The sequence below is a fragment of the Theropithecus gelada genome, chromosome 10 (genome assembly GCF_003255815.1).
Source record: "Theropithecus gelada isolate Dixy chromosome 10, Tgel_1.0, whole genome shotgun sequence".
NCBI lineage: Eukaryota > Metazoa > Chordata > Mammalia > Primates > Cercopithecidae > Theropithecus > Theropithecus gelada.
The window spans coordinates 67,815,837-67,842,452 of record NC_037678.1 but is presented as its reverse complement, the minus strand read 5'-3'; the positions used below and the strand labels follow the sequence as shown (position 1 = coordinate 67,842,452).

General features: G+C 48.0%; 2 protein-coding genes across 5 annotated transcripts in view; one reads left to right on the top strand and one right to left on the bottom strand.

Moving 5' to 3' along the window:
- Positions 1–14,101, bottom strand: part of GGT7 (gamma-glutamyltransferase 7) — a 28,702-nt gene extending 14,601 nt beyond the window's left edge. For both annotated transcript variants that reach the window (XM_025398603.1, XM_025398604.1), the window contains exons 1-7: positions 13,881–14,101; positions 3,967–4,202; positions 3,456–3,607; positions 2,095–2,212; positions 887–954; positions 601–674; positions 74–270 (exon numbers count right to left, since the gene is read on the bottom strand). In XM_025398603.1, the coding sequence (XP_025254388.1) occupies positions 74–270; positions 601–674; positions 887–954; positions 2,095–2,212; positions 3,456–3,607; positions 3,967–4,202; positions 13,881–14,049 (1,014 nt within the window). In that variant the 5' untranslated portion in view covers positions 14,050–14,101. The remainder of the gene's footprint in view (positions 1–73; positions 271–600; positions 675–886; positions 955–2,094; positions 2,213–3,455; positions 3,608–3,966; positions 4,203–13,880) is intronic.
- A 2,111-nt stretch (positions 14,102–16,212) lies between these two features.
- ACSS2 (acyl-CoA synthetase short chain family member 2) overlaps positions 16,213–26,616 on the top strand; it is a 50,429-nt gene continuing 40,025 nt past the window's right edge. For 2 of the 3 annotated variants that reach the window (XM_025398601.1, XM_025398600.1), the window contains exons 1-2: positions 17,705–18,092; positions 23,682–23,877. In XM_025398601.1, the coding sequence (XP_025254386.1) occupies positions 17,915–18,092; positions 23,682–23,877 (374 nt within the window). In that variant the 5' untranslated portion in view covers positions 17,705–17,914. Of the gene's footprint in view, positions 16,389–17,704; positions 18,093–23,681; positions 23,878–26,616 lie in introns of those variants that run through there. The other variant, XM_025398602.1, reaches the window with a different exon arrangement.

The window sequence follows — 26,616 nt, the reverse complement described above, 5'->3', positions numbered from 1 at the left end:
AAAAATGCAGACAAGGATGTCCTGCAATAGGGACCTTGGGGCATGCCCTCACCCGCACAACACGAGCACTCACCTCTGCCACCATCTCCAGTGTGAGGTTGCTGCCCGCATAGAAGGCGGCCGGGCCGGAGGTGCCAAGTACATCCAGCACCTCAGCCAGGTCGGGCCGATGCAGCAGTGAGCCAGGTAGTGGCGGGCGGCCCGACGGCAGGAATGTCTCCCGGAAGCGCTCGGACATGTTGGGTGGCAGCTGTTCAGCCAGGGCACGGGCTAGAGGCAGGGACGGGAGGCTGGGCAGGGCGGGGCGCCAGGACTGGACCGGATGAGACGCGCAATAGGTGGGGTAGATGGGAGCTGAGTGGCCCACCCTAAATGCCCCGACCCCCCAGGAGGCTGTTAAGTGTGAGGCAGGGATGTCTCAGGGCCCTTCCCAGACCCCCTCGTTTGAGGTCACCTCCAGGTGAGGGTGGGATAAGCTGGGGAGGGGGTCTGAGGAGCAAACTGGAAGAGAGGGCCTCTCTGGCTTGGGCCCCAAATCTCAAAGATTCTACCCCTCTCCGTCAACCTCATGTCTCTCCCAAATCCCCAGGCCCCACTGACCTAGATCATGAGTCACGTTGAATCCATCTTGGGCCACAGCTGCTGCGAAGGCCAGGACTTGGGACCATGGCAGCCTGGGGGGGCCGGAGAGCAGGGGGTGGAGGAGGTCCTGGGGGAAGGAGGAGGGGTCCTGGGGGGAGGGGGGTTCCTGGGAAGGAGTGTCCTGGCAAGGGAAGGGGATATTAGGAAGGGGAGTTTGGAAAGGAAGAATCCAGGGAAGTAGGAGAAGGCCACCCAAGGAGAGATGCAAATGGGGGTCCCTGGTCCCCAGGGGGAGGGTTGTTACCTGCCATACAGCTGGTGAGCTTCATGTAGCCCCTTCACCATTCCAGGAACCCCCACCAAGAGCCCAGGCTGGGCAAGGCGGGCAGGCGAGGGAGAGAGGAGACCAGGTCACTGGAAGGGGGGTGCTGGGCTGAACTCCGCAGAGCCCCAAGCCAGGGATGGCTGGCACAGGGGAGAGACACAGGCCAAGTATCCCAGGGGAGGGACAAGCTTTCCCAAGCAGGCACCCCTCCCATCTCCCTGACTTCCTATCGGCAAATGCAGAAAGGCCTCTTTTAGCTGCCATAGTTGAGGGATTTATAAATTAAGCAAAACCTTTCAAGACCCAGGACATAATCAGTTTAGACAGCCACCTGTCTACATTGGATTTCACCAACCCCTGCCTTTTTTTTTTTTCCTGTTACCCAGGCTGGAGTTCAGTGGCATGGAGTATAGTGGCAGGCTCACCGTGGCCTCCAACTCCTGGGCTCAAGTCAAGCGATCCTTGGTGCATGCTACCATGTCTGGCTAATTTCAAAACATTTTTTGTAGAGACATAGTCTCACTATGTTGCTCAGGCTGGTCTCAAACTCCTGGCCTCAAGCAATCCTCCTGCCTTGGCTTCCCAGAGTGTTGGGATTACAGGTGTGAGCCACTGTGCCCAGGCAACCTTGCCTTTTAAAATGGTGGACAAGGGACCTTCATTTAACCTATTCAGTTTCACACCACCCTTACTCTGAGATCTGAAGGCTCAGGGGTGTGTTTGGCTTTTGCCACTGCACTAAGTACCCATTTTTCCAAGTTATTTGATTTCTTCTTTTTCTCTCAGCAGACAGTTGGTTTGCCTCTAGCAGTTCCCCTCTAATCTTTCAATATGTCAGGGGCTGGGAAAGTTACAGTCAACTGGCTCAGAGTGAGATGTGTGAGTTTTATTGCATCAACTTTGTGACATTTCGGGGTACTCAGTAGCCTTTTTTCTTCCTATGTGCCAGATAGGTAAGACTGCCAGAGAAGTATGGTATTGCAGTATTACCTGTAATGAACCAGCCAAATTTTCTAGTTCATTGTTTTATTTTGGGGGCTGCCTGTCTCTCTCATAGCCTAAGAGAATCCTGCTCAACTCTTTCTTTCCACTCCCCTAGTAAATACTTAGCAAATTAATGCTTGGGTTAGCATAAGGGCAATGAAGAGAGATTCCCCTGAACTCTCTCTTCTCACCAGGGTCCCCACCTTGGTCTCCCAGGATCTTTGCAGGGTCTCTTCCCTGAGGGCCCCTGGTGCGGACTCCCGGAAATCAATTACGTGGCTCTCATTTCGTCGGATGTCATGTACCAGCATCACGCCCCCACTGGGAGAGACACAGAAGGGGAAGCGTGATGATAACATGCTACCTCTCTGTACAATTAACATGCCACCCCTCCACCACCAGTGGTGACAGCTGTAGGCTCAGTTTGTCATTTGGGGTCAGGTGTCTGAGCCCCCTCCCAGCATAATTCATAGACTCAGCCACCCTAAGAGGATGGGAGTGAAACCAAGAGGGTTGGAGACCCAGGGTCCATGGACCTCTTCTACCGTGTCACTGGAGACTTTAATCCCTGATTAGGAAAAGCCCAGAGACAGGGAGAACAGGATGTTCTGCCCCATGCCCCTACCCTGACCAGAACTGGACCCCTGCCAGCTTCCTGCACCTGTCTACTTGGTGTGTCCCTTGCCCCTCCTCCAGGACTGGATTATGTAAGGATAGAACATGCAAAACCAAAAGAGGAATTTCTTTGGTAAGGCTTGGAGACCTGATCTTACAGGAGCCAAGACAGGAACTCTGTCAGCTTGTTCCTTTTCTGTGGCTTATTTACATCTAAGATGGGGGCTGCAAACTTAAATGCCCACAGCCAAATGACAAAATAAGGCAAGCAGGACAGAGAAACAAGAGGAAGTGGTAGAAACTATGGCAAACCAGACAGCGCATGCCCCATTATGGGAAGCAGCTTCTATTCCACTCCAGATAACTTCAGCCATGTGAGAATGTGGGCCCAACTTGTTATCGAATTTCCTGATTGTTCAAGAGATGTTGGAAATCTGGATTTTTATGAAAATTCTTAACTTTTTAACAAGAGCAAACAAAATTTTAAGACAGTTCAGTGTCTAAACCAAACCAGTCTGTGTGCTGGGTGTTGTCCATGGGTGGCCAGTTTGCAACTTCTGTTTTAAGAGTGGGGCATATTTTTGGAAGACAGCGGGTCCAAGGCTTTTCATCAGACCCATAGGGATGTATGATCCTAAGAGTTTAAATATCTCTGCCTTAAGTGATGACAGTATACCTCCACCTGTGCACCTTAATTTATGGTTTACAAATTTCTTTTTCCAGTTTAAAAAAAAAAGCTTCTCAAAACACTTTCAGGTTTTCCATAAGGTAGCTTTGCTCTTCTGACTCCATCCAGGGAGAAGGGGGTGAAATTTGGTGTAGAAAGAGAAAATGCAAGGAATTGGGGCCCAACTGCCCCTCTCCCTAAGTTAGGAGTGCTCCACATGAGGCCTGCAGACCAGGAGGCAAGCAACAGGCCTGGGGGACCCCGACCTCCACTGCTCCTTACCCGCCCAGGCCAGAACTGTGGGGAGCCACGATCCCCAAACACAAGGCTGCTGCCACCGCTGCATCCACAGAAGATCCCTGTTTACTGAGCACCTCGATGCCCAGTGAAGTGCATCGGGCAGCATCGGTCACCACGGCACCCTGCTGGAAGATCTGGGAGGGGAGAGAGGACTTGGTAGGGGCAGGAGGAGCTGTCCGCCTCCCTAGGGCACCTCCACTAGCCCCAGAACTCTAGGGGGGGATGAAGGTCGATGCCCTACCCTCTTGTTGCCTTGACTCTGCCCTCATTACCCCAAGTGCCTTCTAATAGATCGAGCCCCTTCCTTGTTCTGTCCCCTTGTTCTGTCCCTCTCACGCCCTGGAGTTCCTCCCTTTGGGACCTTCCTCTCCCCCAAGTCACCACCCTCTGTCCCCTTCCACCACTCAGCCATTCCCCAGTTTCCACGGTTCCTGGAACATTACCCCACTCCCTCCTCCCCAGTTCCCTCCCGCTCCCCATTTGTCCCCCTCACCTGGGGGTCCCCAAAGTAGATCTGCATGACCAGCGCCACGGTGACACCTGTGGCGAAGGTGAGACAGGCCGTGACGATGACCGTGAGCCCGTCCTGGCGGCAGGAGCACTCGGCTGCTGCCGCAGAGAACGGGTCTTTGCGCGTCTCCCGTAGCGGCGACCCGTCTTGGCTGCCCATCTCCGAGGACGACGATGGCAGCCGCTGCAGCCGTGCTGACTTCAGGAAGGAGTCCGGGTCTGCGGGCAGGCAGCCAGGTCGGTCTGGGCACCTCCTACCTGGCCCTGCCCACCCTCCAGGCGGAACCATTCAGCGCTTTCTCTGCCCTGCCCCTGTCACACAACCCCCCCACTGGCTAGCACTACTCACCTTTCCTCATCTTCGCATGCACCCCAGGACAGGCGGGGGCAAAAGTGCCCGGCTGGGAAGAGACAGGGACCTTCCCAGCTGGGCAGCAGGGAGGCTGGATTCCCGCCCCTCCCTGATACCTAGGCCAAATTTCCTGGCACCCAGGGCCCAGGGCTGAGAACACTTCCTGGGGGGTGGGGTGGGGGTTCCAGCCCTCCCTGGAAATCGGATCCTGCCCCAGTTGGGGCTCAGCTTCTGTGCAAGGAGGCAGCTACATAAACAGAGTAGCGGGACCCTCCCTTCCAACCTTACTTCAGTTATCCGTTCACTCATTCCTTAAATATGGAGAGCCCTATGTTAGGTGCCAGGGAAAGGGAACAGATAGTCCTGCTCTCATGTGGTTCATAGAGCACTGGAAGAAAAAGCCAATAAGCAAAGGAGTCTATAATTACAAGTTGTGGCAGGTGCTATGAAGAAAAAGGAGGAAATGACAGAATAATGGTGGGTGGTAGGGGAGGGAGGATTCCTTAGCTGCAGAAATCATGGAAGGCCCCTCAGGAAGTGACTTTTAAGCTGAAAACTGAGGGATGAGAAGGAGCCAGCTATAATGTAGAGCAAGGAATGTGGAATGTTCTGGAAAGAGGGAAGAGCAGATGCAAAGGCCCTAAGGTGGGAATGAGCTTGGTACATTAGAAAAAAAAATAACCAGGCCGGGCGCGGTGGCTCAAGCCTGTAATCCCAGCACTTTGGGAGGCCGAGACGGGCGGATCACGAGGTCAGGAGATCGAGACCTTCCTGGTGAACACAGTGAAACCCCCTCTCTACTAAAACTACAAAAAACAAGCCGGGCGAGGTGGCAGGCGCCTGTAGTCCCAGCTACTCGGGAGGCTGAGGCAGGAGAATGGCGGGAACCCGGGAGGCGGAGCTTGCAGTGAGCTGAGATCCGGCCACTGCACTCCAGCCTGGGCGACAGAGCAAGACTCCGTCTCAAAAAAAAAAAAAAAAAAAAAAAAAAAAAAAGAAAAAAAATAACCAAGGCCTGGGCGGCTCTGGTGTAGCAGGCATGGGGAAAGAGTAGTAAGGGTGGAAGCTAGGCCAGATACATGCTGAGTGCAGTGATTCACTCCTGTAATCCCAGCACTTTGGGAGGCCGAGGCGAGTGGATCACTTGAGGTCAGGAGTTTGAGACCAGCCTAGCCAACACGGTGAAACCCCGGCTCTACTAAAAATACAAAAATTAGCTGGGCATGGTGATGTGTGCCTGTAATTCCAGCTACTTGGGAGGCTGAGACACAACAGTCACCTGAACCCACGAAGTGGAGGTTGCAGTGAGCTGAGATCACGCCACTCCACTCCAACCTGGGTGACAGAGTGAGACTCTGTCTCAAAAGAAAAGAAAAAAAAAAAGGAAGAAGATATGTGAGGCTCTACCAGCCTGGGGAAAAGCTTGGGTTTTACCCTAAGGATTATGGGAGGTCACTACTAGAGAGGCTATTTTTGTTTGTTTTTGAGAAGGAGTTTTGCTCTTGTTACCCAGGCCGGAGTGCAATGGCACAATCCTGGCTCACTGCAACCTCCACTTCCTGGGTTCAAGCAACTCTCTTGCCTCAGCCTCTCAAATAGCTATGATTACAGGCACATGCCACCACGCCTGAGTAATTTTGTATTTTTAGTAGAAACAGGGTTTCAGCATGTTGGTCAGGCTGGTCTCGAACTCCTGACCCCAGGTGATCTACCCACCTCAGTCTCCCAAAGTGCTAGGATTACAGGTGTGAGCCACCGCACCCAGCCCACTACTAGAGAGTTTTAAGCAAGAATGTAAAACCATCTGTTCTGCATTTTGTTGTTGTTGTTTGAGACAGGGTTTGGCTCTGTTGCCCCAGCTGGAGTGCAGTGGCACCATCTCAGCTCACTGCAACCTGTGCCTCCCAGGCTCAAGCCATCCTCCCACCTCAGCTCAGACTCCTGAGCAGCTGAGACTACAGGCGTGCCCACCACACCCAGCTAATTTTTGTATTTTTTGTAGAGATGGGATTTCGTCATGTTGCCCAGGCTGGTCTCAAACTCCTGACCTCAAGTGATCCACTCACCTCGGCCTCCCAAAGTGCTGGGATTACAAGCAAGAGCCACCGCGCCCAGCCTGTTTTGTGTTTTAAAAAGATCCCTCTGGCTACTGTTTGGAGACAGGCTGGAGAACGATAGGAGTGGAGGTAGGAGAGAACTGAAAGCCCACTACTTGCTGGTGGCTATGGACAAGTCACTCAAGTCATGCACCTCACCTTCCTCATTCTAGTAATGGAGCTAATCCCTAACTGGTGGGATAGGGGTACAAGGATTCCATGAGGTGATGTGCACCCAGTGCACTATAGGTACTCACTCCAACTTATTTCTATTCCTTTTCCATCGTAGCCAGGGCTGAGACCCTCTTCCATCCCATAGCTCCCTTCTCTGAGTGTTATTAGATGTGAACCTAGGTCCCTAAATGGCCTAAAGGTCCTAGGTGTTTGTGAACAGTAAAGAAATAGTCTGGTACCTTGACTATTATGCTGTATTCACAATATGTTTTTTAAAGTTTATTCATTCAATATTTTTTTAGTACCTGCTACTGTGCACTAGGAGTATAACCCTTTTAAAAGTCTGTGTGATAATATTAAAAACTGACCATTTTATTGTTCTGTTTAAAATACATGGTTCACTGATGCCAACATAATAAACATCCAAGTTCCTTGTGGTGTTTAAAGGCCTACATGATCCACAATCCCATCTTTTGTGTAAATAATAAACCAAATATATAGATAAAATGATGATATATGCAACAAATGTTTATGATTACAGAAGTTACTCTTGGGGAAGGATACTGAAGATGGGAATGAAATGGGGTGGGAGTTTTTTTGCTTTGAAATTTTTACCACTTACATGTATTTCCTTTTTAGAAATCAATACATAAACCAGGAGTGCTCGTGCATGCCTGTAAGCCTAGCTATTCAGAAGGCTGAGGCAGGAGGATCACTTAGAGCCCAGAAGTTCAAAGCTGCAGTATGATTGCAATATGAATAGCCAGTGCACTCCAGGCTGGGCAACACAGAAAGACCCTGTCTCTAAAAAAAATTAACATCTATATTTTGAAATGAAAAGGAAAAATTACAGGGAGATAGGAATGGGAAAGGGGACTTTTTTATTTTTCCTCACTATTGCTTTTTTTTTTTTTTTTTTTTTTTTACCATGAACATGTAACTTTTGTTTTTGTCTGTTTTTGAGACAGAGTCTCTCTGTCGCCCAGGCTGGAGTGCAGTGGCACAATCTCAGCTCATTGCAACCTCCACCTCCCAGGTCCGGCCTCAGTCTCCTGAGTAGCTGGGGTTACAGGCGCACGCCACCATGCCTAGTTAATTTTTTATATTTTTAGTAGAGGCAAGGTCTCACCATGTTGGCCAGTCTGGTCTTGAACTCCTGACCTCAGGTGATCTGCCTGTCTCGGCCTCCCAAAGTGGTAGTATTACAGGCATAAGCAACCGCACCCTGCTGTTTTTAAACTTTACCTTCAAAAAAAGATTATCTTCTGAGAATCTCCCTCACTTGATAATGCTTGCCTCTAACCCTCAACACCAGCACCAAAGAGTCTGTAAATAAATAAAACTGGAATTCATCCAAACAAACAGATGTTAAACACCCACTGTGGGCACAGAACTCTCCTTGGCCCCTAGAAACGTCTTTTGTTGTTGTTGTTGTTAATAGAGACAAGGTCTTGCTATGTTTCCCAGGCTGTTCTTGAACTCCTGGGCTCAAACAATCTTCCCGCCTCAGCCTCCCAAAGTGTTGGGATTACAGGCGTGAGCCACTGCACCCAGCATTAGAAGCTTCAAAAGAAGTGCGGGAAAGGGTTTTGAACTTATATTTATTGATGCTGACTACATATTAAGCATTTTACATATATTCCCTCATTGAAGTGTTCCCAAGACTTTATGAAATAGGTCCCACTCTCCCCACTTTACAGATGATAAAACTAAGACCAAGAAAGGTGACACTGCCCATCTCAGGTCATAAAATGAGTAAGTGGGCCAGGTTTGGTGGCTCATGTCTATAATCTCAGCACATTGGGAGGCCGAGGTGGCAGGATTGTTTGAGCCCAGGTGTTCAAGACCAGCCTGGGCAACATGTGACTCCCGTCTCTACAAAAAAATTTTTTTTAATTAGCCAGGCATGGTGGTGTGCACCTGTTGTCCCAACTACTTGGAAGGCTGAGGTAAGAGCATCACTTGAGCCTGGGAGTTTGAGGCTGCAGTGAGCCATGATCACACCACTGCCCTCCAGCCTGGGTGACAGGGTGAAACCCTGTCTCAAAAAAATTAAAGTAAAATATAAAATAAAATAAAATGAATAAGTGGCAGAACCAAGAGTCTGTGTAACTAGAAAGCCTCCTTCCCATTGCTCCACATGGCATCAAGAGCCATTTCTACCCTTAGAAACCAACCTTACAAGCTAATTTTTGTTGCTATTTCTTGGTACTTATTGTTTTGTTTATGAGACATAGTTTTCCTACCAGGCTGGAATGCAGTGGTGCAATTTCGGCTCACTGCAACCTCCGCCTTTGGCTTCAAGCAATTCTCATGCCTCAGCCTCCCAAGAAGCTGGGATTATAGGCATGCGCTACCATCCCAGCTAATTTTTGTATTTTTAGTAGAGACGGGGTTGCACTATGTTGGCCAGGCTGGTCTCAAACTCCTGGCCTCAAGCAATCCGCCCGTCTTGGCCTCCCAAAGTGCTGGCATTACAGACGTGAGCCACCGTGCCCGGCCCTAGGTACGGTTTAATTTGTTTTCTCCAGTCAGATATAAGAAAACGGGAGATAAAGGTGACACGCCCCTATCATAGCTATTCAAGACTCTCTACTCCACCAGTCCATCATAAAGTTATTCATTCATACAATAAAAATATTTACTGAGTACCTACCATGTGCACTGTGGAACAGCTAGGGCAATAATAGTGTTGATTTTACTGATTGGGAAGAGCAACAGCAGGATACTGGGAAAAGATTAATTTGCAACCAGATTAAGATGGGAGAAAAGATGAGAAGTTCAATTTTGGTTATTATAAATTTGTGGGAGACCAGAAGAAGATGTCTGGAGGCAGTTGGCCTAGTAGATATCTAATTTTTACCTTCAGGGCTCATCCCTGATATCTGCTTAGATACCACTTCTTATTCAATTTTCTTTTAAGGAACATTCTTTCTCCTCAGCCCACTCCCTCATCCCTTACCAAAGTATATAACTCAGACTTGACCAATCAGAACAGGTACCTCTGTGCAGTAACAGGCATGTGAACAAAATTCAGGCCAATAAGACCCAAACTTTCTTCTTTTGCTGGAACTATTGGGAAAGAGAAAGGCTCTCTTTCTATTACACTTAAGTTGCTAAGTTAATAGGATGTAAGCCTGTAGCTGCTGGGGGCATCTTGCCCCCAATAAAATGGGAGGCCTTCTGACAATGAAGCCCACCGAAAGAAGGCAGAGAAAAAGATGGAGAAAAGTCCATTCCTTTTTAGGTACCTTAATCCAGCTATGCCTGAAACCCATATCCCTGGACTTTTCAGTCGTGCTACCCAGTAAAATTCTCTTTTTTGATGTAGCTCAGTTAAGCTGGGTTTATGACAAAATAATCATGAACAGAATTGATTATATAAGTCCAGAGTCTAGGACAGTGATCTTGGCTAGAAGTTCGGGTCATCCCTGGCTTGTCGTTTACTCCCTTAAGGGGAGAATCACTAAAAAAAAAAATAAAAATAAATATATATAATATAAATTGTATATGTATACATAATTTTGAGACAGTGTCTCACTCTGTTGCCCAGGCTAGAGTGCAGTGGTATAATCTCAGCTCACTGTAGCCTCAACCTTCAGGGCTCAAGCCATCTGCCCACCTCAGCCTCCCGAGTAGCTGGGACTACAGGCATGCACCACCACGCCTGGCTAATTTTTGTATTTTTTGTAGAGACAGGGTTTCGCCATGTTGCCCAGGCTGGTTTTGAATTCCTGAGCTCAAGCAATCTGCCCACCTCAGCCTCTCAAAATGCTAGGATTACAGGTGTTTGCCACCATGCCCGGCAGAATCACCAAAGATACTTGAACCAGGGAGTGACATGACCAGAAGTGCAGGGCGATAGATGGACTGGGGTGGGGACAGGGGCAAGAGGTAGGAGGTAGGAGGTGCCTATGAATAATATTGATAAGAGAGGTTGGTGGTTTAGTCTACAGTGGTGATGACAGGGATGATGAGTAGGAATCTGAAAGATACTTAGGAGGGGTGCAGAGAGCACTTGATCACCATTTGGAAGTGAGAAGAAAAGGAGTCCAGCATGCCATTCGTTCTTGGCAGACTGAATGAATGGCAGTGTCATTAATGGAGAATGGCAGTGGAGGAAGAGCAGGTGCATGGGGAAGGGATATGATGAATTCAGCATAGAACACGCTAGAGATGAGGCACTTGCAGGACATCTGAAGACACAGGCCTGGGAGAGAAAGGAACACATAAGCTTAGAGCTCAGAAGAAAGAAAGTATTTCCCAACCTTGGAATGATCACTGTCTAGCTCTCTTTCCCACAGAGCCTGATGTGGGATGCCTGGCACTTGGGTTTAGGGAATGGCAGGCCAGAGGCAAGCTGGGCACAACCAAGGTCCTGGCTAAGAGGATGGTGCTGTGCCACTAGATGGCATTACCAGGTTGAGAACACAGGAGGCCATGTCAGCCTGCAGTCTGGTCCAGGTGAACCAAGGGAGTCTTGGGGCTTGGAAGTAGGATTAGGAGACATGGCATTTGTATGATTACACTGATATGATGGCAACACACAAACCTGGCGCATAAATTTGGCATAAGTTATAAGCTCCCAGAAGCTCAGATGACTAGGATCTTTGCTAGATTTCTGTACAGGTGAGGACAGAGCCTGTACTGAACTTCCCAAAATACTCCCTGAGGTTTTGGAACTTGCTCTCTCCTACCATTATTTCATCCTGAGATCTTCTCTCTCATGCATTTATTCATTCAACAATTATTAATTGAGCACCCAATAAATATATAGAGATGAGGTTTTGGGTTTTTTTTAATTTGTTTTTTTTTTTTTTTTGGAGACAGAGTCTCACTCTGTTGCCCAGGCTGGAGTGCAATGGCACGATCTTGGCTCACTGCAACTTCTGCCTCCCAGGTTCAAGTGATTCTCCCTGCCTCAGCCTCCTGAGTAGCTGGGATTATAGACACCTGCCAGCAGGCCCGGCTAATTTTTTTTTTGTACTTTTTGTAGAGACGGGGTTTTGTCATGTTGGGCAGGCTGTTTTTGAACTCCTGACCTCAGGCAATCCACCCGCCTTGGCATCCCAGAGTGCTGGGATTACAGGCGTGAGCTACCACGCCCAGCCGGTGTTTTTTTTTTTTTTTGAGACTGAGTCTCACTCTGTCGCCCAGGCTGGAGTGCAGTGGCATGATCTCAGCTCACTGTAACCTCTGCCTCCCCGGTTCGAGTGATTCTCCTGCCTCAGCTTCCCGAGTAGCTAGGATTACAGGCACCCGCCACCATGCCCAGCTAATTTTTGTATTTTTAGTAGAGATGGGTTTTCACCATGTTGGCCAGGCTGGTCTTGAACTCCTGACCTCAAGTGATCCACCTGCCTCAGGCATGAGCTACCGCGCCCGGCCTAGGGAAAAGGTCTTGATGCTGGAGAAAGGAGAGTGAACAAAACAATCATGATCCCTGCCCTCATGGGGCTTACAGACAAGGAGTAATCAGATAATTGCACAAATAGGCTGGGCGCCTATTTGTGCCCATAATAGCAGCCTGTAATCCCAGCACTTTGGGAGGGGGAGGCAGGAGGATCACGAGGTCAGGAGATCGAGACCATCCTGGCTTACACGGTGAAACCCCGTCTCTACTAAAAATACAAAAAATTAGCTGGGCGCGGTGGCGGGCGCCTGTAGTCCCAGCTACTCGGGAGGCTGAGGCAGGAGAATGGCGTGAACCCGGGAGGTGGAGCTTGCAGCGAGCTGAGATCGTGCCACTGCACTCCAGCCGGAGTGACAGAGCGAGACTCTGTCTCAAAAAAAAAAAAAAAAAAGATAATTGCACAAGTAAATAATCACAGATTTTGGTAAATACTAAGACACTTACAAAGGGCCAGAAGAAAACATGTCAGGCAGTTCCAATCTCTAGGTCAAAAGAGACAAGCATTCTCTGTTGAGCTGGAAGAGGAAACTAAGGCCCAGGACAGGGTAGGTGTGCCCATTGTCACTCAGTGAGTCAGGGCTGTATTAGGACCAGAAGCCTCACTCCTGACTACTGAATAAAAGGCCTAGCTTCAGGCTGATATCCATCACCACACATCTTCCCACTCCTCTCCCTGCTACCTCCTGATTCCACTCCCTTTGGAAAATAAGTTTTGATCTGCAGCCCTGACATTTGATGCCCATAAACCTCTCAACCCCATCCTCATTATCTCCTCACCCCCACCCCATATAGAGTGCAGTCCAGTCAGGTTGGTTAGGGCCAGATGACCAGAAAGTGTAGAGGAGAAGAGAATTTGGGGCTTTCAGACTGGGAGCAGCTAGGGAAGGGCCAGGCCAGAAAAGCAGCATCTGCCAGGCTGGGAAGAGACAAGGCTCAAGTGCAGGCACTGCGAGGAAGCGCGAGTGAGGCAGAAGGATGCTCTAATGCCAGGAAGTGACGTGCAGGGACAGAGGGATGGGGGATGAAGGATGAAGAATGGAGGGGAGGATGGAGCTGGGCCACATGGCTAGGAGGAAGAGCAGCACGGAAGGAATGCACAGAGAGCTCTTTGCCCCCAAGTTCTTCCAATCCCTGTCTCCTCCCTCTCTACTCCCACTTCTCACAATTCCAGCAGAGGGCTGAGGGGAACACAGTAAAATTCTGGAGACTGCTTCCTAGCGAGCAGAGTACCTTACTAATACCCCGGCCAGATCCATGGCTTGGAGAGAGGTGGGGTAATCCACAGGACAGTGAAGGCGTTCTAGTCCCCAAGGACTTTGAGAGGTCATGCAGTCCATGCCTCAGTCTCCCAATACCCAGCAGAGGGGAATCATATTCTCTTTACCCCTCCCTACACATGAAGAGATTCTCCGCTTCTCTCAGACCCTCTGCTTCCCACAATCCCTGGCTGTGGGGAACTTCTCTTAAGGCATAGATTGGATCCCTCTTGCTGCAGTCTCTGACTTGGTTTCTCGTATCCTGCCCTCTGTGGCTAGAGAAAGGCCTCTTCTGGGTGATCACAGAGGTTCCTTAGGATCTCCCCTCCAACATTCCTTCATCCTTAGTTGGTTCTTCCCAGAAGGTAAGCCCAATCCCTTCTACTGCAGTCCCTAGCACACTCCCCGTTGTCGCATCCTACGCCTCCAAGGCAGAAATGCACCCCTTCCCCACCAAATAATTAACAGAGACAAGGGAGAAGAATGGAGAGGTCCAAGAAGATGGGGATGAATTAAGGAGATGGAGCTGGAGGGGGATGCTCTACACAGAAGAAGGAAGACCGGGACTTCCCAAGGCAGGGCAGGGACGGGGCCAGCGGGCCTCACCGGTGTCGGGGTCTCCTAGAAAGGCGTCCTCGTCCTTGCGGCCCCTCAGCGGGGCCGCGGGCGCCGGCTCGTCCTCCGGCAGCCGCGGGAAGCTGGTGATGCTCATGTAGTCCACTGGCGAGTAGGCGCCCAGGGCGCTCTCCTGGCTGGCCTCGTTCTCCGCCGCCATCCTCGCCCGCGCCCCCCAGCAGCGCAGCGCCTGCCGGAAGTGGCTGCGGCGGGGGAGTGGGAGGGCGGAGGGCGGGGCCTGAGCTTCGGGACAGCCGGGAGGGGGCGCCTCACCCCGCCCTTGGCTATGTCCCGGTCTGACTCGCCCCCGCCTGCTCAGCGCTGTCAGGCTGCAGCTGGCACGCAGGTGCGCGTAGATGGAGAGCCAGGAAGGCAGCGCAGGGTCGAGGGGAGAGCGCGGAGCAAGCGAGACTTCAGTGGCTCTGCACTTTACGCAGCTCAGGGACCAAACCCCTTCCTCCTTCCAGTCTGAATCCAGCTAGTATCCTCCTCAAATCCCGGGCTTCCTTTTCGGACCCCAGACCCTTTCACTGACCGCAAATCCCTCTAGACCCCGATCCTGTCTCTGAACCCAAACTCCTCGGACCCCGGACCCCTCCTTGAACTCCGAGATCCTCCTCCTCCGATTTTAGACTCCTCCTCCGACCTTAGACCTCTTTTTCAACTTCAGACTCTGTCTTCACCCGCAGGCCCTTTTGAAAACCCCAGCCCCATACTTCGTCCCCAGGCCTCTTTGACTGCAGACTCCTCTTTGGAGAACAGTTCCCTCCCCTGACCTCAGATCCCTTCCCGCACCCCGACACTTCTGACTCCTCTTTCAACCTCATTCTCAAACTTTAGTGTGTGTTAGGATCCTTGAAAGCGGATCCCCAGATTCCACTCCAGAGATCATGATTCAGTAGGCTGGGATGAAGTCCTTGGAACCTGAATATTTACCATCATTTTAAGGGTTTTTGATGTGGTTCTGGAAAGGACACTTTGAGAAAGAAGGAGTGGTGGTAGTGGTGGTAGGGCAGGAATGGGCCAAGGTGGGGAATAGGTCTCCATAGTCTAAATGTCTGGGTTCTATTCTGCTACCGCTCAAACACTGTGTAATCTTGGGCAAGACAATTAATCTCCCTATCAGTTTCCCCATCTGTGAAATGGAAAGAATAATAGTACCCATTTTAGAGGGTTGTCATGAGGATTAAGTAACAGAATGGAAAGCAATTAGTATAGGGCTTGGCACCTACTCAATAAATCGTATCATCATCATCATCATCATCATCATCATCATCATTGCCTTAATCTGGTAAACTCATTCCCTCCAAACCCATCCATCCTCTCTCCACTTAGAAATTCCAACCATGCTACAGCTTGTACTACTTCTCCATATCCAAGGATGAGGGAGGTTCCTTCTCTTACGAGGTCTCTGGTCCAAACTTTCATTGTGAAGTCCACAGGAAGAGAGAGGGGGCTGGTGAAGCCTCTATACACACATTCTTTCTCTTCCCAACCCCAGACCAGTCTCGGATAGCCTGAAGTGCTTGAAAAATCTACTATATGCACAGCAGCTGCAGTAGCAACTATAGACAGGAGGGGGAAGCAGTGTGTCGGAAACAGCTCTGGGGTTTGGTGGTAGGACTTGGGAGAGTGGATAGGAAGGAGAGGGCTACTCAGAACTGTGTGGTAGGAGTGCCCAAGGAGGGTAACAGTCTATCACCAAAATGTGTACCCATTGTGTGTGCCTCTCCCCACCCCAGAGAGTTTTTATCTCCTCAGTGATGTCTGTAGGGTCTATTACACTACCCTGAGGTCTAATCCCTCCAGTGGGACCTTTCTCCACTCAATGAGGTCTGCGCCTTCTCAGTGATGTCCACTCCCACAGTGTAGCTGGCGGCTCCTCAGTGGGGTTTGAGTCCTCTGGTAGGGTCCATGTCTCCTAAGTAAAATCTATATCCTCTGTATCTCCTAGGGGAAATCCATGTCTCCTCACTAGGGTAAGTGCCCTTCAATGCCATTCATGTCCTATTAGCAGGGCCCAGGGCCCTTCAGTCGGATCTGAGAACCCCCAGCAACATCTGTGCTCCCTTAGTGGAGTCCATGTACTGTCAGTGAAGTGTGTGTCCCTTCGGTGCAGTGAATGTCTCCTTGATGAAAGTATCTGACCCCTTGGTGGGGTCCATGTCCACTCCAAGAGGTCTGTACTCCTTCAGCAGGCCCTGAGATTCCCTCCCTCCTCAGGTTTGGGCAGACTCTCGGTCTCCCATGGGAAGGTTTTTTTTTTCAGCTTAGGGTGTGCAAGGTTTACAGTCAGCTGGGCAAAGAGCAGGGAAGTAGGTGGGAAGGGAGGCTGGGCTAGATGGGGTCACAAGGCCTGTGTAAGCTTCAAGAGGTGGGAGCTGCCTGTTTCAGGCCTCAGAATCACTCTTGCAGTTAGAGATTTAAGAATCCTTCCTGCCTTGACAGCCAGTCTGTGAACTGATGGGTGAGGTGAGTCCTTCTTCATGGTGAGTGCAGGTGAGAGATGGAAGAGGGTCCTGCCTGACTTCTTTCTGGGGTGGAGGGGCTAGAGGGAAGCTAGAGGTAATTAAGCCCAGGTTGTGGTGGTGGTGGTGGGGGTTTCCCTTGGTGAAGTAAAGAGATTGTGAAGGAAAGAAGAGAATGTGGGCTGGGTGCGGTGGCTCATGCCTTTAATCCTAGCACTTTGGGAGCCCAAGGCGGGCAGATCACCTGAGGTCAGGAGTTCAAGATCAGCCTGGACAACATGGTGAAATCCAATCTCTACTAAAAATACAAAAATTAACTAGGCGTGGTGGCGTGCACCTGTAATTCCAGCTACTCGGGAGGCTGAGGCAGGAGAATTGCTTGAATCCAGGAGGCAGAGGTTGCAGTGAGCTGAGATGGAGCCATTGCATTCCAGCCTGGGCGACAGAGCGAGAGACTCCGTCTCAAAACAAAAACAAAAAACAAGAATGTGAATGATTTTTCCTATTTGCACAGACTGATATTTTACAAGCCTTAGCTTCAAGCCTGATGAGGAAGTAAAACCAAATCTGTAGTCAAGGAACCTAGCTTTGACCCTAACTTGATCGTCATTTGCTCTCTGACTTTGCACCAGTTCCTTCCCTTTCCTGGGTTTGCCATTTGTGCAATTAGGAAGTGGGTTTATTATAAAAAACCTGAATGTGTCTCCTAGTCTTCACTTATTGAGTCTTGTACTTTAGATCTGGATGGAGATTTGTGAAGGCAAGGAGATTGAAGACATGTCCTCATAAGAGGGAGAAAATCTGAGCTGGCTCCAGGGTGAACAGAGAGAGGGTGCTGTCACCAGAGCATGCCCTCAAGGTCATGGGAGAAGTTTTTCCGGAGGACGGAATGTGGGTGTGGCTCAGAGAAGAGGGAACTAGAGGAAAGGGTGTCACCTGAAAGGGACCCTACCCCACATGGCTTTCCAACTCAATGGGGTGATAGTCAGGACTGTGCAATCAGATCAGGGGGCGGCTCCGCGATGGACCTTACTCAACTCCTCTCCTTAGTCCAGCCCCTTCCCTTTCGATCCCGCCCTAACCCAACCCCTTATCTGTCACTCCAAGACCCCACCCCACTCTGGTCACTCCATGGCTCTGCCTCCTCTCCTGTCATAACCAGCCGGGTTACTCCCCATCACTCCATGGGCCCACCTCCTCTCCTGTCCCGCCTGGCCCCGCCCCTCCTCTGGCATTCTACGGTTCCACCCTCTCACTTGTCGCAGCCGGCCCCGCCCCTTCTGCTTTCACTCTACTTCGTCACTCCTTCCGGCAAGTCAGCTCCGCCCCTATCCCGCGACTTTTCCTTATAGTATTTCTGTCCTTGCTAACCTCGATCCCGCCCCAACCAGGCATGGTCCCGTCCCTCTGGCACCGCCCACCCGCCAGACCAAGCCACGCCCCCACTCGCCAGGCCCCGCCCCTCCTCGAAGGCCCCGCCTCTAGGTCGGCCTGTTTTCCCAGTCCCGGCACCCGCCGCGACCGCAAAGGCGGCCACGGTTCTAGGAACTTGACGTGATGGGGCTTCCTGAGGAGCGGGGCCGGAACGGCAGCGGCAGCCGGGGCCAGGAGGAAGCGGGAGCCGGAGGCCGGGCGCGGAGTTGGTCTCCGCCGCCCGAGGTCAGCCGCTCCGCGCACGTCCCCTCGCTGCAGCGCTACCGCGAGCTGCACCGGCGCTCCGTGGAGGAGCCGCGGGGTGAGGCCCGGCCCGGGTGGGCCTCGGGGTGTCAGTGAGGAGAGGAGTGGGGGCTCCCTGGGGGAATCTGGGGCTCCCTTGGGAAGCTGAGGGGTCCGTTAGGAGATGGAGGTTCTATGAAGGAAGAATTGCGGTTCTTTGAAGATGGAAAAGGGATTCCGGGAGGAGACGAGGCTTACATGGGAGCTGGGGAGTTCCTGGAGACTTGAAGGGTCCGTGGGGGAGATGTGGGTTTTTGCGAGGAGACGCGAGATTCCGTGAGGGAAGAAGTGAGGTTTGTTGAGGTTGGGACGGGAGGTCGGCCAGGAGAGTGAAAGTTTCGTGGGAAGAGAAGGGGAGTTCCTGAGGCGAAAAGAGGGTCTCTAAGGGGCGACGGGAGCTTTGAGGGGAGGAGGGCCACCAATAGAACTTTCTTTGCTTCCCTTTCACACCAGCTCGGCCGCTGCCTCCTGAGATCTTTAACTTGTGAACTGTTGAGGGCAATAACGGGTCTGGTTCCCATCTTGGGGTCCTCAGATTAGTAATCAAGAACTGATCTATTTTTAGTATATCGGACATCCCAATAGAAATTACGCGGTATAAGACTCAACGAGTTACTACGATGTCAAGTTGTTTTATTTATTTATTTTTTAACTTGGGCTGGGATTGTATTAATAATAATTCAGAAGTTCTGATAGATGGTTCCATGTCTGTTAAAATGTATGAGGAAAATCGGCTGGCAGCAGTGGCTCACGCCTGTAATCCCAGCACTTTGGGAGGCCGAGGCGGGCGGATCACTTGAAGTCAGGAGTTCGAGACCAGCCTGGCCAACATGGTGAAAACCCCGTCTCTACTAAAAATACAAAAATTAGCCGGGTGTGGTGGCGGGCACCTGTAATCCCAGCTACTCGGGAGGCTGAGACAGGAGAATTGCTTGAACACAGGAGGCAGAGGTTGCAGTGAACCAAGATCACGTCACTGCACTCCAGCCTGGGCGACAGAGCAAGACTTCGTCTCAAAAAAAAAAAAAAGGAAAATCCCCCTACCCTTGCCCTCAGTCTGGGTAAAGGATATATATATATTTATATATATATATTGTTTGTTTGTTTGTTTTGAGACAAGGTGTTGCTCTGTCACCCATGCTGGAGTGCAGTAGCTCGTTCTAGGCTCACTATAGCCTCCAACTCCTGGGCTCATGTGACCTTTCCGCTTCAGCCTCCTGGGTAGCTGGGACTACAGGCGGACGCCATGACACCCAGCTAATTTTTTGTACTTTTGGAGCGATGAGGTTTTGTCGTGTTGCCCAGGCTGGTCTTGGACTCCTGGCCTCAGGCTTTCCTCCTGCCTTGGCCTCCCAAAGTGCTGGGATTACATGTGCATGAGCTATCACGCCTGGCCAAGGAGTCAAAATTGCACCCGCATTGGGAAGCAGGATGATGTTTGGTTGTGGGACAAGCATGGGCCATGAATCAAATCCAGAAAAATGTAGATTTAGACCCTGACTCTGCTATTCATTTACTGTGGGGTCTTAAGGCAAATTTTTAAGCCTATCTGAGATTCCTTTTCTTCCATCTATAAGATAGGACTAGTAATACTTGTCTAATGGGTTTGTATGAGGACTAAAGTGTGTAATAAGTAGGCACTATAATATGCCTGATGCACAGTACACATTCAATAAATAGTAGTTAGTCTGATACAATATAAATTAAGCAATTACCAAGTAATGCAAGACAGGATTCAATCAAGTGTAAAGTGGTGGAGTTGGGATTTGAACCAAGACAGTTTGACTGCAGAATCCATATCCTAATAGCAATGCTATTCCTCTTCCATGACCCCACAGGATGCATTTCACCAAATTCCGTCAAATACAGGATTTCTACCAGGGAAGTAGCCTCCTAGTTTGTCTTCTCTTGCCTAGTTTCACCAACTTCAGTCTTTCCAGTAGATTTATCAAGACACCATTAGATTGATACTATGGAAATATGCTTTCAAATGTCACTGCAAAAACTTTCAATAGTTCCCTGTTTCTGGCAGTTTCTAATTAAAATTCTGCTTTTCTTTTAAGACCTCCAGATAATCTAGCTCCACTCTATCCTTATCTCCCACTACTTGCTACCACTCCCTTCATTCTAGATAGATCATTCTCCTTGACATCCTGGATACACACTTACTCCCACTTTCTTGCCTTTGTTCATTTCCTTCAGCTTCTCTCTACCTAGTCAAACTCCACCGGTTCCAATAGAGCATTCCCTGATTATTCCAATTTATGCTCACCTTTTTCCTCTTCTGAATATCTTTAGTGCTTAGAATCTATGCCAATCATCCAGATTCTGACACACACACAGCCTCTACCCAAAAAAAAAAAAAAAAAAAAAAACACAGAAAAACTAAGTGTGCATAAAACTCAGTTTTGTAGCCAAGCATGGTGATGCACATCTGTAATCCCACTACTCAGGAGGCTAAGGCACGAGAATTGCTTGATCCCAGCGGAAGGAGATTGCAGTGAGCCGAGATTGTGCCACTGCACTCCAGCCTGGGCGACACAGCAAGACCCTGTCTCAAAACAGAAACAAAAACAAAAACACCTCAGCTTTCTTCATTCCTTGTTGATGGACATAAATATGGTTTATAGTTTTATATACTATGTGCCTACTATTATCACTTAAAAATATTTTTGAGTATTTGTATTCTCATTATTAGCTGTGTGGTCCTTGGCAGAGTTTCCTATGCTTCCTGAGCTTCAGTTTTCTCATCTATAAAATTAGGATAATTGATGTATACACTGTAAGACCATAATGTCATAAAGATTAAATGAGATTAGTCCAGTCCCTGATACATGAATGTCATTTACAAAATACTAGCTCTCATTTGCTTTCTCTTTAATGGCCATTTATTATTCTATGGTATTACTACTTGTATTACTAGTTTTCATCAATTTCTTATTGTTGGGCTATTGGGTTGTTTCCAGTTTCACTATTATAGTGAAACTCTTTACTAATCCCTTTTTTCTTTGTGATTATTTTCTTGAAGTCTATTCCCTGTAGTTGAGATAGCAGAGAAAAGGGTATAAAAAGTTTTATGGGCTGGGCGTGGTGGCCCACACCTGTAATCCCAGCACTTTGGGAGGGCAAGGTGGGCTCCCAAAGCTTGAGCTCAGGAGTTTGAGACCAGCCTGGGTAACATGGCCAAACCCCATTTCTACAAAACAAACAATGTGCGCCTGTAGCTCCAGCTACTGGGAGAGGGGGGAGGGAGCACAGCTGAGATGGGGGGATCACTTGAGCCAGGGAGATGGCGGTTGCAGTGAGCTGAGATCATGCCACTGCACTCCAGCCTGGGTGACAAGAGAGCAAGACTACGAACTGAAAAAAAAAAAAAAAAAGTTTTATGGCTCCTGTCATGCATTGCCTTGTTATCTAATAAGATTGTGCCAATTTCTTACAATGCCGTTATTGTGTAAGAGTATCTGTTTTCCCAGGGCCACCCAGACATTGGGCTTAATAATTTTTAAAATTTTTACGAGTTTTCTAGGTGTGTAATGGCACCTTGGGGTTGATTTAATTTGGATTTCTTTAATACATTATAGGGTTGTACACTATGTGATTTAACTTTCAGTTATGTTCTGTCTTGTACATTAAAAAATATTTCATGCATTAATCTTATCTCTCCAACTAGATTGTATAAACTGTAAATTGTATAACCTGAAACAAATGACTTAGCTTCTGTGAATTTTATTTCTTATAAAATGAAATGAGGAGGTGATAATCTGTAAGGTTACTTCCATTATTATGGTTCTAATTGCTTCTCTTTCCTCCAACTTGTTTTTTTTTTTTTTTTTTTTTTTTGAGACAGAGTCTTGCTCTGTTGCCCAGGCTGGAGTACAGTGGCACCATCTCAGCTCACTGCAACCTCCGCCTCCCAGGTTCAAGCGATTCTCCCTTCTCAGCCTCCTGAGTAGTTGGGATTACAGTCACCTGCCACCAGGCCTGGCTTTTTTTTTTTTTTCTTTTAGTAGAGGCAGGGTTTTCACCATGTTGGCCAGGCTGGTCTCGAATTCCTGATTTCAAGTGATCCACCCACCTTGGGCTCCCAAAGTGCTAGGATTACAGGCGTGAGCCACAGTGCCCGGTATCCTCCAACTCTTGATTCAGTACACAGACTATCCTAAATTCTCTGCATTCATATGTTTTACCTGTGGAGTACATTTTCTGCAGAATAGCCAGGCAGATATTTTAAGAATGTAAATTTGATCATGTCACTCTTGCTTAAAACCCTTCAGTGAATTTTCATTGCTCTTCGGATATATACCAAATTCCTTACTATACACAGAATTGCATGATTTGCCCAGTTTATGCATCAATTCCTGCTATTCCTTCCCTTATTCTCAGTGTTTCAGCCTCAAGGAGTTCCTCCTAACATATACCCTTGGTTCTCTCTTATCCCAGAGTAGTCCCTTTTTTTATATGGGAGTGGAGAAAAACTTCTATTCATCTTTCAGATTTTAGCAAAAATGTCTCAAGGAAGTTTAAATCTTGATTTAGTAATTGTGTAACCTTAGACAAGGTATTTAACCTCTCTGAGGCTTGAGTTTCAAGTTTATAAAATGAGAAAAGCCTCCCTCCTAGAGTTGTGGTAAGGATTAAATAAGATAATACATATAAAAAGTTTAAAGAAACATTTGGCACATAGTGAATAACACTTATACAAGTAGAAGCTGGAGAAAGAGATGTTCAATATATAATTGCTGAGAGAGAATGCACAAATTAAGAAAGAGTTGGTCATGGAAGGTTCTGTGGATAAATAAGTTTTTCCTTTCACTAATTACTTCATTAAAAAATTTACTTTCATCTAGTTAGAGGGTGAAAATAATTGTACTTGATTTCAGCAGGACTCAGTGGTGTGTACCTATAATCCCAGCTATTTGGGAGGCTGAGGCTGGAAGATACCTGAGTCCAGGAGTTCAGGACAAGCCTGGGCAACAGCAACAAAAAATTATCGATTGCCTATTGTGTGCTAGGCATTGTGCTAGTACTAGGTGGCTCTGATTTTAATAGATGGTAAAAAATGAGTAGGCAGTCTTGAGGACAGGAGGAAGAATTTGAGTCAACATTCAGCCCAGGAGAACAGAAGATGGGTTAGAAGAGTGGTGGGTGCTGGCCGGGCACGGTGGCTCATGCCTTTAATCCCAGCACTTTGGGAGGCTGAGGCGAGCAGATCACGAGGTCAGGAGTTCGAGAACAGCCTGGCTAACATAGTGAAACCCCGTCTCTACTAAAAATACAAAAATTAGCCAGGCATGGTGGTACCCGCCTATAGTCCCAGCTACTCGGGAGGCTGAGGCAGGAGAATTGCTTGAACCCGGGAGGCAGAGGTTGTAGTGAGCCGAGACTGGGCCACTGTACTCCAGCCTGGATGTCATAGCGAGACTCCGTCTCAAAAAAAAAAAAAAGAAGAGGTGGGTGCTAAGATTAGACAGGTAAAGAAGGGACCCAGGTGGTGGGTCCTAGGGCAGGGAAGTTATAACTTGGTCCTGTGTTAGACTGGTAAGCCTTCTGAGGCTAAATATGTCTGAGAAGATTAATGATATCTGGGCTTCCATTTCTATTGCAGAATTCTGGGGAGACATTGCCAAGGAATTTTACTGGAAGACTGTATGCCCTGGCCCATTCCTTCAGTACAACTTTGATGTGACTAAAGGGAAAATCTTCATTGAGTGGATGAAAGGAGCAAGTACCAACATCTGCTACAATGTACTGGATCGAAATGTCCATGAGAAAAAGCTTGGAGATAAAGTTGCTTTTTACTGGTAAAAATATCTATCTTATACTTGGTGGCAGATAAAAACACTCATTTGATACTTACAACAACCCAGCAGAGTAAGCAAAGTGTCATCAACTTAATACCTCAGGTGAGGAAAAATACCTCAAGGAAGTTACATGACTTCCTTCAGATCACATAACTAGTACGTGACAGAGCTGACATTCAAAGCCAAGTGTCCTGACTTCTACTCTAGTGTTCTTGGCTTTGCAGTTGAAGAGGGAGAAAGGGCACTGGCAAATGGAAGAGAACAGGACTGAGTAGCTTTCTTCCTCATTCTTGCTTTGGAAGAAAAATAGTATTGGGTTTTTCACCACCTCTACTATCACTATCGTTATCATTATCTTTTACAGAGCTGTGTGCCAGAAACTATGCTTAATTAGTGCTTAACAAATATTATCTCCTTTGATGCTTATAATAATTATGAAAGCACTATTTGTTTTCCTTATTTTATATGGGCGAAAACTGAAATTCTGAGAAGTCAAGTGACATATCTGAAGTGAAACAACTAGCTAGAAGCAAGGCTGAGATTCAAACCTAGGCAGTATAATTACAGAGCTTATACACAACCATGACACTCTATTACACCTCTAATTCCTTACCTTGGCCTCTCAACAGCTTTGTAAAATAGGAATTCTTAGTTTCATTTTACGGGTGAACAAATGAAGCATTGAAGGGTTATATAGTGAATAAGGTCATAGAGTGAACAAGTGGTAGAGCCAGAATTAAGCTCAAGTCTGCCTGACTCCTTGCTTGTACCACTAGGCCATGCGGCCTCCCCAGCAGGAAATTTCTAAGACTGCTTCTCCCAGGAATTTAGCTGTCTAGGAGCTACTACTATACCAAATCCAAATAGGACTTTGAAATTCCAATAATTGGGGTGTTGCTTCTGCCACAACCTATGAGCACTCAGAATTGATCTATTTTTTTCTGAGACAGGATCTTGCTCTGTTGCCCAGGCTGGAGTGCAGTGGCATGATCTTGGCTCACTGCAACCTCTGCCTCTGCCTCCCCTGCTCAAGCAATCCTCCCATGTCAGCCTCCTGAGTAGGTGGGACTACAGGCATGCACCACCACGTTTGGCTAATTTTTGTACTTTGTATTTTGTATTTAGTATTTTTTGTAATGATGGGGTTTCACCACGTTGCCCAGGCTGTTCTTGAACTCCTGAACTCAAGCGATCCGCCTGCCTTGGCCTCCCAAAGTGCTGGGATTAGCATGAGCCACCATGTCTGGCCTGATTAATTTTTTAAGCTAGCCAATAGGAGCATCTTGGATCATTCATAGGAGAGTTAAATTGGAACTCACTCAATATCTTTGCCCAGTTTGTGTGATATATTGAGAAGAGCCTTAACCTGAGAGACAGGAAATTTAGGTTCTCCTTTCAACTCTGCCATTAACATGTTGTTTAACCACAGACAACGCATTTAACTAAGAGTCAGTTTCTTCTTTCATAAAATGGGGATAATAATTCTACCCTTGTTTTTCTCACTACATTGTTGTAAGAATCAAATGAGATAACGTTGTAAAAGCACTTATTTGTTTATTGGAAAACACTGTATAGGTGTGAGTGGTCTATTATTGTATTACCATTGCTTAGTTGGGGGCCACTTTGCCACTGAAATTCACTGTCCATTGTGTCTGTTGAGACTCTCTTTAGCTTCTGCTTTAGAGCTTTATGCTTGAGCTCCAGCCAACACTTGGGCTCATTTCCCAGGCTCTTTAAAGATCAGAAAACCTTTAAAGATCTTCAAAGGAGGCCGGGCATGGTGGCTCATACCTGTAATCCCAGCACTTTGGGAGGCTGAGGCAAGAGGGTTACTTGAGCTTAGGAGTTCGAGACCAGCCTGGGCAACATGGTGAAACTCCCACTCTACATAAAAGACAAAAATTAGCTGGGCATGGTGGTGCATGCCTGTAGTCCCAGCTACTCAAAAGGCTGTGGTGGGAGGACTGCTTGAGCCCAGGAGGCGGAGGTTGCAGTGAGCAGAGATCACACCACTGTACTCCAGCCTGGGCAACAGAGCAAGACCCTGTCTCAAAAAGTAATAATAAAAATAAAATAAGAAAAATAAAAAGAGAAAAAAAAGATCTTAAAAGGAAATGCTTGTATCTGAATTTGTTCCCTGGTTTGAAAGAACTCAGGTGCCTAATGAAAAACAGAATACACAGGCCAGAGTTTTCAATCACTGGAGAGTTTTCCAGAATCCTGAGGCCCTTTCTTTCTAGAGGCACCGGTTCCCCTGGACAGGCTTTGGAGAGCCTCTCTTTCCCCATCTGTAAAATGAGAGTAGACTAGATCAGCGTTTTCCAAAGAATTCTTCAGGAACCACTAATTACTGGAGATATTAGTAGGGGGCTTTTTAATTCATAAAATGTTTCAGTCTGAGAAACATCACATAACAAATTGCCTTTGTGTGAGATTCCTAATGTATATTAGCATAGTAAAATCTCCAAGAAGTCCTACATTAGAGATACCTGATTAATTTTGTTTAACATATGATTTCCTGAACTTATTTAAGCCCCAAACACTTTTTGCCAGCATGCTATTGACATCACAAGAAGCAGTATTCCATGGAACACCCATTGGGGAAGCACTGGATTAAATAATCTCTAAATTAATTTCCAGTGCAAAATTCTGTAACTCAAAAAAACAAGACATCCTTACTCCATTTTTACATTGGTCACTCCCTCAACAAGAATTGTTAAAGATATTGTATACTCAGGG